Genomic DNA, 12,561 nt, shown 5'->3' on the forward strand with positions numbered 1-12,561 from the left:
TCACAGTATTAATATAGAACCTAGAGCTGCTTTATAATCACACTACACATGGACATCTACCTTTATACTGTATGGAGCTTTAACACAAACATCTACCTTTATACTGTATGGAGCTTTAACACAAACATCTACCTTTATACTGTATGGAGCTTTAATACAAACATCTACCTTTATACTGTATGGAGCTTTAATACAAACATCTACCTTTATACTGTATGGAGCTTTAATACAAACATCTACCTTTATACTGTATGGAGCTTTAATACAAACATCTACCTTTATACTGTATGGAGCTTTAACACAAACATCTACCTTTATACTGTATGGAGCTTTAATACAAACATCTACCTTTATACTGTATGGAGCTTTAACACAAACATCTACCTTTATACTGTATGCAGTTTTACCTGCAGCTCTTATAATAACCTCTACTTCTCTGAACACTTCTATCTATGCAAGATTAAATCTGCAAATCAAAGTGAGTTAAATGTGAGATATTCTCTGAATATATTTTTTTATTGTACAATAACCTCTATGCAATTTTCTTCCTTTTCTGCTGTTTTCTGTCTTTTTACATATTTGATTTTCCACTTTATGTAATAAAAATGAGACGACGCAGCAACTTCATCATTTTCCCCTGGAAACTATAAATATGATGTAAAGATTTTCCCCCTCTGAGCTCTGCAGAAGAAACTCGACCTCCAAGACGTCAAACGCGGAATAAAGTCTTTTAAAAAGTGCTCATTCTTCTTTTATAGCTATTATTTCTTTCCTTTGGAGCAGCAGAACTCTGCTCACATTAATCCTCAGCGTTTTCTCCTCTTTACTCCACTTTAATTATTAATCAATAATATAATATAATCATGCTGGTCTCACTGGATTTGCTTTACTTTCTCTTGTAATTAACTTTTCTCTCAATAAAAGGAATATGTGATCTCTCATATTCCCTCATCAATAATCAGGGCATATTTTTGTGTATTTCTAATCAGATGTGTTCATCGCTGGTCCCTGGTGTTTTCTGTAAAAAAATAAAACGCTGCGATCGCTACGTTTTATATTTGTGCTGCTGCTGCTGCTGCCTTGTGTTTGGATCGGGTTTCTGATGTGATGGTAATGTATGCACACGAGGCCTCGGGGGTCGGAGAGTGGGTGGAAACACACAGGACACGTGGAGATGGATGTGTTTTAGTGTGGATGTGTGGATTTTTTATTTTTTATTTTTTGGTGTGAGCGTCAGAGATCATTAAGCTGAAATGAAACATCTTGTTTTATATGTGTGTGTGTTAATATTACAAATGTCTCCACATGACCGGGTGATACATTAGTGTGTGTGTGTACTCCGCCTCTCAGTGTAAATCTGTAAAACTGTCATCACCTCTCAAACATAAATAAAACATGTTTCCCACTTTGCTCCCGACTGGACTTGACTTTTTGGATCAGGACATTTGTGTGTGTGTGTGTGTGTGTGTGTGTGTGTGTGTGTGTGTGTGTGTGTGTGTGTGTGTGTGTGTGTGTGTTGTTTAGTGTTGGAAGCGAAGCCCACACACGGTGAAAAAGGGAGGAATAATGAAGGAATAAATGTTTCATATTATCAGTAATTGGTGTCAAAGAGCTGCAACACAAGTGCAGTTAGTTCAAGCTGTCCTGTTTCATTTAGAGTCAAACTGACAGAAACAGTTTGTGCTTTAAAGTGTAAAGTCGGTTTGTTTCATCAGCGATTAACTGAAAGTTTCTGTGTGACTCTTCTAATGGGAAAAGTTACATTTTAAGGTACGATATGATGAAATAAAATAAAATAAGATGAGATGAGTTGAGTAAGTTAATTTAAGTTAATTTAAGATAAGATAAGACAACAATAATACAAGAATAATGTAGGAAAATAACAAATCTACCATAAATAAGAAGACGTGTACATTAAAATAAGTTCATAAAGATATTTATGAAGAAAAATGAACAAAAACATCAAACACGGAGAAGAATCTAGAGGTAGTTTTTGATCAATGAATCAACTGTCACATCAGAAAATCTACAGATCTGATCCAAAGTATTGATGATTATCACCAGATTCTTGGATTTTGGTATTTTAGCCTGAATGGTTCTGAAAAATGTCGAGTCGACAGCTATTTTATATTCCAGATGTTCCTGTTCCTCAGAGGACGAACCTTCATGACTCTGATAGTCTTGGACTTTTCCCAAATCTGTTCAGCTATTTATCCTAACCGTCTCTATTTAATCCAGATGTTCATTCATGGTTCCAAGAGGATGAACCTTCAAGATCTTTTGATGATCTTCTGAGTTTCTATTTTGTTGTTTGTTAAATTTTGGGACCACCACACATCTGTAAATCAGAGGTTGAAACTGAGGTTTGATCCAACACCAGCAGCATGTCAGATTTACCGCCCATGCAGATATTTAGTAGAGATGTTCATTCTCCTCAGAGGATGAACCTTCGAGTCTTTGGTGATCCTCTGACGTTTGATCTCGTACTAACAACAGGTTAGATCTTTTCAGTCACTTATCCCATGAAACATCTCAGGATCTACAGTCGGTTGCAGTATTTACAGTAATCCAGATGTTCATGGTTCCAAGAGGATGAACCATCAGGATCCTTTGATTATCTCTGAATTTCTAATTTGTTTGATATTAAACTTGAACAAATCTTCTTGTTTCATGCACATGTTCATGGTTCCAAGAGGATGAACCCATACAGTACCAACAACAGGTCAGATCTTTTCAGTCACTAATCCCATGAAACATCTCAGAATCTACAGTTGGACGTAGTATTTAATCCAGATGTTCACGGCCCTCAGAAGATGAACCCCGGGGACTTTGATAGACAGTCTAGACATTTCATGCAGATGTTCATGTTTCTGAGAGGATTAACCTTCATGTCTTTGTTGATCATCTGATGTTTCTCTGTCATGCCAACGACAGGTCAAATTTTCCTGTGGAACATCTCAGGATCTACTGCCAGCTGCTGTATTTATATGTATCCAGATGTTCATGTTCCTCAGAGGATGAACCTTTAGGATCCTTCGACGATCTCAGAGTTTTTCATTTGTTTGATTTCAAACTTTGGACCACACATCTGTAAAACAGCAAGTCAGTCCAGACGTTTCATACAGATGTTCATGCTCCTCAGAAGATGAACCTTCAAAATCCTTTGACGATCTCTGAGTTTCTAATTTGTTTCATTTTAATTTAAACTTTTATCTAAACATCTATAAAATAGAATTGTGATCCAATGTCACAGTCCAGGCATCTTATACAGATGTTGATGATCCTCAGAGGATGAACCCTGCAGGACCTTTCCCCTATAGAACCAACACCAGGTGAAATTAATTGATCCTACATTTAAATTATTTTACAGTTTTTTGTTTTGTTTTGTTCTTTTTTTCTTGAAACTTTGATCTCAGTCAGAGTTTGAGTTCTTCTCCTTTGTTTCTCTCATTTACATCACACTTCACTGTAGCTGTCAGGGATGCGCTGATTAAACGTTGTGTGTGTGTGTGTGTGTGTGTGTGTGTGTGTGTGTGTGTGTGTGTGTGTGTGTGTGTGTGTGTGTGTGTGTGTGTGTGTGCGCGTGTGTGTGTGTGTGGACAGTTTGGAGGCGGCTGCGCGTAAAGAAGCGCGTCCTCGTTTATCCGGTATCATCCGCATCACTTCAGCTCGTCTCCCTCTGAGAGGAGAGTCTGTCTCCGCGCGCTCCGGACTCGAACCTCCTCCACCCGGCGCGTCCATCACATCACCCTCTCATCCTCCTCTTCTTCTTCTTTTTTATTTTATTTTGTATTATTCCATCCACTTCGTGAGGAAACTTTACGCTGATTTCGTGTCACTTGGATCCTCCGAGCTCTGTGGATCAGAGCGCACTCAGCGGACTCTCTGCCTCCGTGTGGCCGACGCTCAGCGCTCCGTCGCCGGACACTTCAGCCCCGAAACTCCGCGTCCTCGAAACGGAAAATAAACTTCTCTTATAAACTTCTCGGCTGGAAAAATAGAGAAAAGAGGAGGAGGTTCTGAGGAGGAGAGGAGCTTCACAATCCAGTGAGTATACAGTAGATCCGTCTGTGCACGAAGCTGCATTCATTTCTATTATGTCATATTCTTATAATAGCTATAAAAGTTTGATAAATTATTAAATCAGCATGGAATCCCTTTATTTATCACGTTAAATACCCAAACTCCATCTCTGTGTTTTTACTGGAAACAAACTTCGACTTTTCTGACACAGAAACTGACAAATGAACAGACACAGTGTGAAGAATACTATTTTTACTTTTATTATTATTAGCTATTATTATTATTAAAACAAACAGCTCATGCTCTTCACTTCAATCAGAGCAGAGCAGGCGAAGAGCTGGAGGATGAGGAGTCAGTGGAGCTGCAGACACAGGACACATGATCTAATGATGGAGGCTTAAAAAACCAAACCAACAATCTCACCAAAACATCAACTGAGAAACAATAATAATTAAAAAAATCTAATAATTTTTATTCTAATATTATAAAATGTTCTAATATCTCTGTTAAAAACAATCTTCCTTTGATCCCAGCATTTGAAAATACATGGACCCATAAGTCAAGTCAATATTATATTAATTATGGATCACCTGACACTTTATCTATAAACTCCTCAAACGCACCATGAGACGCTGAGCAGCTGATTCCTGTTATTAGATTTTGCCTTATTTGCCAACGAGAGACAAAAACAAAAACAAATCGAATGTAAAACCCAGAATTCAAATGCAAATTTTAACCAAATTTCCACAAAAATATCATCATTACCGATGATGAAATGCAAATGCAGAGGTGACTTCACGCTCCGCTGCTGAGAAAACAGTCGACTGGATGATTTCATAACAGGTCAATAAAACCACAAAAAGCTGCAGCTCCATGTGCAGAAACTCCCTTTTTTGGCTTTTGTGGACACTTTGTGCAAAACTGGTGTCATCATGTTTGGCACACACACACCACAGCTTCAGTTTAACATCTTTATTTTTTGATATTTTACATTTTTAAAGCGTGGTTGTTTGAAACTACAGCATCAGTTGTGTTCGAGTTTGTTAATTCTGCAAGAATCAATGTAGATGTGTTGGAAATTGATGGATGAGCTTATAGGTTAGCTTAGCGCTCCATGTGACCTGCACGCACCCCCACTTTGCATTGTGGTTAATGGTAAAAAATAGTAAAGGCCGAGACACATCACCAAACATGTAAAGTATAATCAAATATGATCACACTCATATACTCACTAGTCACACTCATGTCCAGGTGGAGTGGGTCATGAACCATCAGCCTAATTTCCACCGGGTTCGTCAGTGCAGCGCTATCGATCCGTAGCATTTCTACTTTTTTTTTGCCGTTGCAGATTGCACCAGACAGGAAACCTAACACAGAATCAACGTAATACACTTTCAAAATTAAACACAATACGCAGTTCATATAGATAATCACAACTTCACATCAACATTACAATCAATTGATCAAAAGGTCTCGGAGATTCGGCACCATGGACGACGAGAGATTAATTGTGGAAGTTGAAAAACACCACAGATCCTTTTTTATAAGGACAATGGCTGACAGACGCAGTGGAAATCCCCAGTTAAAGGGATAGTTCAACATTTTGCCAAATTGGCCCATTGCCATATAGTCATAGCAGTAGATTTGTTACCTTTAATTGTCGGTGCAAGCTATTTCTAGGACGGCGGAGCAGAGCCGTGAGCTGCTCAGAGCTACGCTACGGAGGCTCATGGGATTTCTTGGTTTCCCTCATCAAATACACAATCCAACAACTCCACAACGCTCTGGTGGACAAGTTGTGAGCTGCACATTCACCACGCTATGAGATAATAACACAACGTTACCAGACAGAGTTGTTTTAGAGGGAAATTCAGAGACTGCTTGTTGAAAAACTGTCCCTGAAGGCAACGCGCATCAGCGGTTTTGCATGAATTTCCCTCTAAAACTTCTAAAAACAGCTTGCACCAACAATAAAAGGTAATGAACCTACTGATATGACTATAGGGATAGTGTTTGACTGTTTGACCACAGACAGACTGATAATTAAAGCAGAAGTAAGTGATATATTTGTGTTAATATAAGTCTTAAATAGTTATATCTTCCGACAGCAATCACTTACATAGAGTGTTTGGACTGAAACACGGGTCTCTCAGTCCCTCTGCTCTGCTCTGAGCCGAAGAGAAAACATTTATCGTATCCTACAGTTTTTATCCAATGAGGAGAGAGAACGGCATGCAGGGCTGTGTGTGCAGCCAAGGAACGCCGTGAATGTGGTGACGTAGCGACGAGGGCTGTTATGGTGCGTTCAAGGAAACTCGTATTTTTCCGACCGTGAAGTCGTACCAGTTCGATCTGGTACGAGTTCACCGGTCGGAAGTTACGAGTGGCCGTTATAGTGACTTTCACCGGTAAAACAGGTCGGAAAAACACGAGTGGGTTGCCTGGAACGCTACAAAGTCGTAAGTTGTGACTTGAAGCTGTCATTTATGATTTCAAAAGCCTGCCTGGAACGCAGCATTAGCGAAAACGACCGGACCACTCACTTCTGCTTTAAGTTCTGTGTATTTGAATGTTGATCAAGATGACAGATGCTCATGTAAACTGGGAGATGATACGGCTCCAATATGGAAAAACAAAACAAAAAGAAAGCTCCGCCCAACCTGTAACTGTAACTGTAACTGAGTAGGAAACAGAAATGGAGCTGATGAATGTGGGAAATTTTATCTTGCAAAACACAAAAACAACCAAACAAACAGGAAATGAAATCTGATTGTATCAGAGAGAAACACCTGTCAGTAGAAACAGACCGTGTGGTTTAATCATCATTGTAAATCTAAACTCAGATTCGATGAATTTCCTTTGCCATCGTCCTCTTTTCAGATGACCTCCTTTATTTCGACATAAGTTGTTTGCCAAAAGAAGGTCACAGGGCCGAAACGTTGCGGCCATTTAAAGTTTTTTGTGCGGGTCTAACAGTGTGCGATCTTCTCCTACACACCTGTCCAACAAATTGATGTGCAAAGTATTTTTTTTTCTCTTTGGCATGAATTGTTTGACCCTTCACTGCAAAAACTCAAAATCTTTCCAAGAATATTTGTCTTATTTCTTGTCAAAATGTCTAATTTCTAGTCAAAACTAATCTCTTTCCACTTAAAATAAGACTCATCACCTAAAAATTAACTTTGTTTTTAGATCATTTTCATTTGTTTCAAACAAATTTTCACTCAAAATAAGTAGAAAAATCTGCCAGTGAAGCAAGTTTTTTTGTGCTTGTAATAAGAAAGAAAAACTTGCTCCACTATCAGATTATTTCAAGTGAAAATCTGCTTGAAAGATGTAAATAGTGTCTAAAAACAATCTACTTTTAATGTGATGAGTCTTATTTTAAGTATAATGAGATTTGTTTTGACAAATAAGACAAATATTCTTGGTAAGATTTTGAGTTTTTGCAGTGTTCAGACCCTCCAGCGTCCCTGTAAAGGGCCTCGACCCCCAGGTTGGGAACCACTGCAACTGCTCCACTGTTTGTTTACAGTACATGGAGCTTTCATCTCAGAGCTTTCTTCTTTTTTAATCTAATGTTATTCCACGCGGTGCTGTGTACCTGCTGCTAACGACTGTATGAAAAAAGGATAAATCTGAGCGAGCCGATTTAAAAAATGTACCGACTCAATTAACTCTATTAATTAATTCATTCGTCAACTTTTGCACTCTCGCCGACCTCCTGCAGGAGCAGTAACGCTGCATCTGCTGTTTCACAACAACTCGGCTCTGCTTTTTACCTTTCACTGTGTCGTTTTAAACCCTGCACCTCCTCCTCCTCCTCCTCCTCCTCCTCCTCTTTTCCTTGTGAACAGCCAACGTCTGGATTCAGCAGGAATCCAGCGGCTGAGCTGTGGGGAGTGACAGGTCGGATCAATGAGCAGCGTAAAGCGGCAGCGTATTTACTCCCCGAGTGCCGACGTGGCTGCAGCTTTATGTAACGGCTGCACAGGAGTCATTCAGATTAACTGCCAGAATGTAAAGAAGAGCGCGTGTGACCTTTTCTCTGATGGTGATGTTGATGCAAAAAGATTCTTGATCATTTCAACTATTGAACCGAACTCGTTGTGTTTTTTTACCAAGTTGAAATAAACTGGACACTGATTTCTGCAAAAAGGTCACAAGATGAGAAAGTGTTTTGTAGATTAACCGGCACCAGTGGGAATAAGAGCTTTTACTTTGGAACATTTCCTGTCTGGTGCAGTTCTTTAGGTCTCGACCATTGTCTTAACCCTCCTGTCGTCTTTCTGGGTCAAATTCACCCAATTTGTTCCCTTCCTCCATCCTTCCTTTATTCTTTCCTTCCTTTTTCCCTTCCTTCTTTACCTTTGTCCTTACGTCTTCCTCCTTCCTCTTTTGATCCAATTGACCTTCCATCTTTCTTTCCTTCCTTTTTCCCTTCCTTCTTTCTTCCCTTCTTTCCCTTTGGCCTTTCTTCTTATTCCTTCCTCTTTTGATCCAATTGACCCTCCATCTTTCTGTCCTTCCCTTTTCCCTTCCTTCTTTCCACAATCATTTTCCCCTCCCTCCCTCAATCCCTTCCTTCTTTACTTCCTTTTTGACCCAATCTGTTCCCTCCCTCCATCTTTCTTTCCTTCCTTTTTCTCTTCCTTCTTTCCTCCCATCTTTCCCTTGTCCTTCCTGCCTTCCTTCTTTCCTACTTTTCCTATGTCCTTCCTTCCTTCCTTCTTTCCTACTTTTCCTTTGTCCTTCCTTCCTTCCTTCCTTCCTTCCTTGACCCAGGTGAACAACATTAAGGTTAAAGTCTTTCTCTCTCTCTCTCTGTCCAGGTCACATGTCTTCCCCCTGACCGTCTCCACCTCCACCTTCGTCCTCGATGTTTTACCACCGAAACGCCCGTCTGCTGCTTCGCCTTCTGTAAGAAGAGACCGTCGTCGATACAGTTCATCACCACCACCACCACCACCGCCGTCGTTGCCATGGCCGCCGCTCCGGACGCCCCCTGCCTGTCGGAGCTGGGCGGACTTCCCAACAACAACCGGAGCGTCAGCCTCCTCTCGATCCCGGGCGCTCGGCCCTGCAACCAGAGCGCCGTCAGCGCCGTCGTCCGGCCGCCCTCGCCGTACACACCTCAGGCCACCGCCGCCTTCGCCGTGGCCATCACCTTCATGATGGTCATGACCATCGTGGGGAACATCCTGGTCATCATCGCCGTGCTGACGTCGCGCTCCCTGAAGGGGCCGCAGAACCTCTTCCTGGTGTCGCTGGCGGCGGCGGACATCTTGGTGGCGACGCTCATCATCCCCTTCTCGCTGGCCAACGAGCTGCAGGGCTACTGGGCCTTCAGCTCCATCTGGTGCGAGATCTACCTGGCGCTGGACGTCCTCTTCTGCACCTCCTCCATCGTGCACCTGTGCGCCATCGCTCTGGACCGCTACCTGTCCATATCGCGGCCCGTGTCCTACGGCGCCAAGCGCACGCCGTCGAGCATCAAGGCGGCCATCATCGTGGTGTGGCTGATCTCCGCCGTCATCTCCTTCCCGCCGCTCCTCACGCTGGACAAGAGCGAGGGAGGCGAAGAGGCGTGCGAGCTGAACAACGAGCGCTGGTACATCCTCTACTCCACCATCGGATCGTTCTTCGCGCCGTGCGTCATCATGATCCTCGTGTACGTGAGGATTTATCAGATCGCCAAGCAGCACACTCGCTGTCCGCCGGGGCAGAAGCAGAAAGCGCCGGCGGCCGGAGGAGGAAGAGGAGGAGGGAACGCCAAAGTGGCAGCAGCAGCAGGTGAAGCTGTGCCAAAGTTATCAGATCGGTTGTCGCAACAGAACGGGGATCAGGGAGGTACGACTGCCGGCGAGCAAGAAAAAGCCCCGACCGCCACAACAACGTCTGGCTCAGATTCCACCGCGTCATCGCTTAAAAAACCGGCCGATGGCGCCGGGAGCAAGGACGCAAGACAGCACCATCCTCCTCCTCCTCATTCAAGCGGCGCTCCGGCCCAGAAATCCTCCTCTTCAATCCCCCAAAGCGACAGCCAAATCCTCAACACGACGATGGAGTCCCAGAAACACCCGAGAGACGAAGCACTTCCCGACAATCCCTCTATCTCCGACTCCGAGGAGGAGGAAGAGGAGGAGGAGGAAGGGAGCGATGTGGGAGCGAACGGCAAAGGAGATACCAAGAAAAGTGACAGGAAAAGTTTGGGTTTCCCTCGAAAAGGCAAAGGATTCAAAGTCCAGGTGCTGAACTTGGCCTGCAGGTACAAAAACACGATGGCCACGTCGGCCGGCACCAAAGTGGTTTCCGAGGGAACGCCGCCGACGCCTACGACGACTCAGACTCAGGGGACGCCCATCTCCCGCCGTAAGGCCATGGTGAACCGGGAGAAGAGGTTCACCTTCGTGCTGGCCGTGGTGATGGGCGTGTTCGTGATCTGCTGGTTCCCCTTCTTCTTCTCGTACTCGCTGACGGCGGTATGCCCGGAGACCTGCAGCATCCCCGACCCGTTGTTCACGTTCTTCTTTTGGATCGGCTACTGCAACTCCTGCCTCAACCCGGTCATTTACACCATCTTCAACAAGGATTTCAGGAAGGCCTTCAAGAGGATACTGTGCAGGGACACCAAGGGTACGTTCTTCTAGAGAAGGGAAGTATAATTATGTTTTCGACTCGCCGCCGAGAGGACCGAGAGACCTTTCTCCAAACTGATGTGTACTTTTATGTCTTTGACCAGGACTGAACTCCTGCAGACATACAGTATAAACACTTGTACATTAAGGTGGAAAAACTGCATCCATTTTCCCTTCTCCTTGTTCTTCTGTCTGTCAGCTGAGTCAGAGAGCTGCACTGGCTGGCACAAGACGGAGACTTCAGAAAAGCCACAGTCAAGTGGCCGAATCAATTATCTTTAATGTTATTTAAGAATAAGTATAATTGTGTATTCAGTGACTCTGAGGATGAGTGATTTGATTATGTTTGGGGAGCGGAAGTCAAGAGGATACAGGGTCTGTGTTCAGTAATTTCAAGTACAAACAGAGCTACGATGTGTATGTGTGTGTGTGTGTGTGCATGGGAGTAGAGGAGTCGCCTGAGGGTTTTACTGGAAAAGAACAAATATCACTAAGTGTCCTTTATCAGAGATAACATGGGCACTCAAGAAACACAAGATCAGGGAAAATGTGAGCATTCTGGTGTGTGTGTGTGTGTGTGTGCCTCTGTTTCCTCCTCCGTCCGTCTGAAGCTGTGACTCGGGACGTTGTGCATTATGACGGCCGGGTATAGAGCGTTTGATTCTCGCTGTGTTTTCCCCAGCCGCTGTGAACCTTTGATGTTTCACCTCGCTCGGGAAATTGCTCATTAAGGTGATGGCCGGAGGCTTCACTGTGGAGGAAGGAAAGAAAAAGAAAAAAAAAAGAAAAAAAGAAAGAACTGGAGCAAGAGAAGCTTGAAAATCAGCAGAGGTTGCGTGAAAGATGGAAACTCTACATGCGAGTGTGATACTCGGAGGCATCACAAGCTGAGCTGTTCACTCCCCCCTCCCAGACTCGCTTTAATCTTTCCACCTCCCCCTTTAATGTTATTTTTTCCTTCCTTCTCCTCCAAACTAAAACATGATGCAGGCAGCCGGTGCATGTGTGGCTCGTGCAGGGTTTTCACAGCGATCGCCAAATTAAATTTTAAGACCTTTTTAATGCCACGAAGAATTCAGTTTGTTCGGTGCGTAATTAAATGACCTTATTGACCACAGGGCATCGGCTCAGGGGCCAAGAGGCCTCTGGGTCAGAACCTCGCTACGAGGTGACTGTTAATATTTCTTGTTTGAAAGTCACAGAGCTCAATTAAGATATGTGCAGAAGTCTTTCAAAGATGCTGAAAACTACCAGAAATTAAGTTTTATAGCCTATCTCTTTGAGTGTGGGGTCCTGTGTAGGAGGGACACTTAGGTCTGAGCTCAGGGGCCGTTTGTCTTAAAGGGATAGTTCACCCAAAATTGAAATTTCACTCATTATCTATCTACTCCCCCTCATGTGGACTAAGGGCTGGGAGAAGTTTCAGAGTCCTCCGTGGCTTCTCTGAGTTACAGGGGGTCTCGGCGTAGCAGTGCATGTCCATATAACGGTTGCAAATGGATACCAACTGTCTTCGTAACAAAAAAAATACCTCCATGCTGCTCGTATGTAATGTCCGTCTTGTATTGAAGCCCCGAAATTGTCCCGAAAAAAATTAAATAAGTCTATTTTTCAAGCTTGTTTTGTAGCGGAAGCTCCTCTTCCTGGTTCGTCAAATTTGACGAACCAGGAAGAGGAGCTTCGAGAAGCTTCCGCTACAAAACAAGCTTGAAATATAGACTTATTTAATTTTTTTCGGGATAATTTCGCATTTCGGGGCTTCAATACAAGACGGACATTATACGAGCAGCATGGAGGTATTTGGATGTTTTTTGGTGTGTCTTTTTGTTACGAAGACAGTTGGTATCCATTTGCAACCGTCATATGGACATGCAGAAATTTCAATTTTGGGTGAACAATC

At 43.1% G+C, this 12,561-nt stretch overlaps 1 protein-coding gene across 1 annotated transcript; it reads left to right on the forward strand.

The window, feature by feature from the left end:
* Window positions 1-8,989: 8,989 nt before the first annotated feature.
* On the forward strand, window positions 8,990-12,036 carry LOC310994981 (alpha-2B adrenergic receptor). The gene is made up of 2 exons (XM_083983911.1): window positions 8,990-9,767; window positions 9,858-12,036. The coding sequence occupies exons 1-2, from the start codon at window positions 9,006-9,008 to the stop codon at window positions 10,671-10,673; spliced, it is 1,578 nt and encodes a 525-aa protein (XP_083840037.1). The 5' UTR covers window positions 8,990-9,005; the 3' UTR covers window positions 10,674-12,036.
* Window positions 12,037-12,561: the final 525 nt, after the last annotated feature.

The sequence above is a fragment of the Trachurus trachurus genome (genome assembly GCF_905171665.1).
Source record: "Trachurus trachurus genome assembly, chromosome: 12".
NCBI lineage: Eukaryota > Metazoa > Chordata > Actinopteri > Carangiformes > Carangidae > Trachurus > Trachurus trachurus.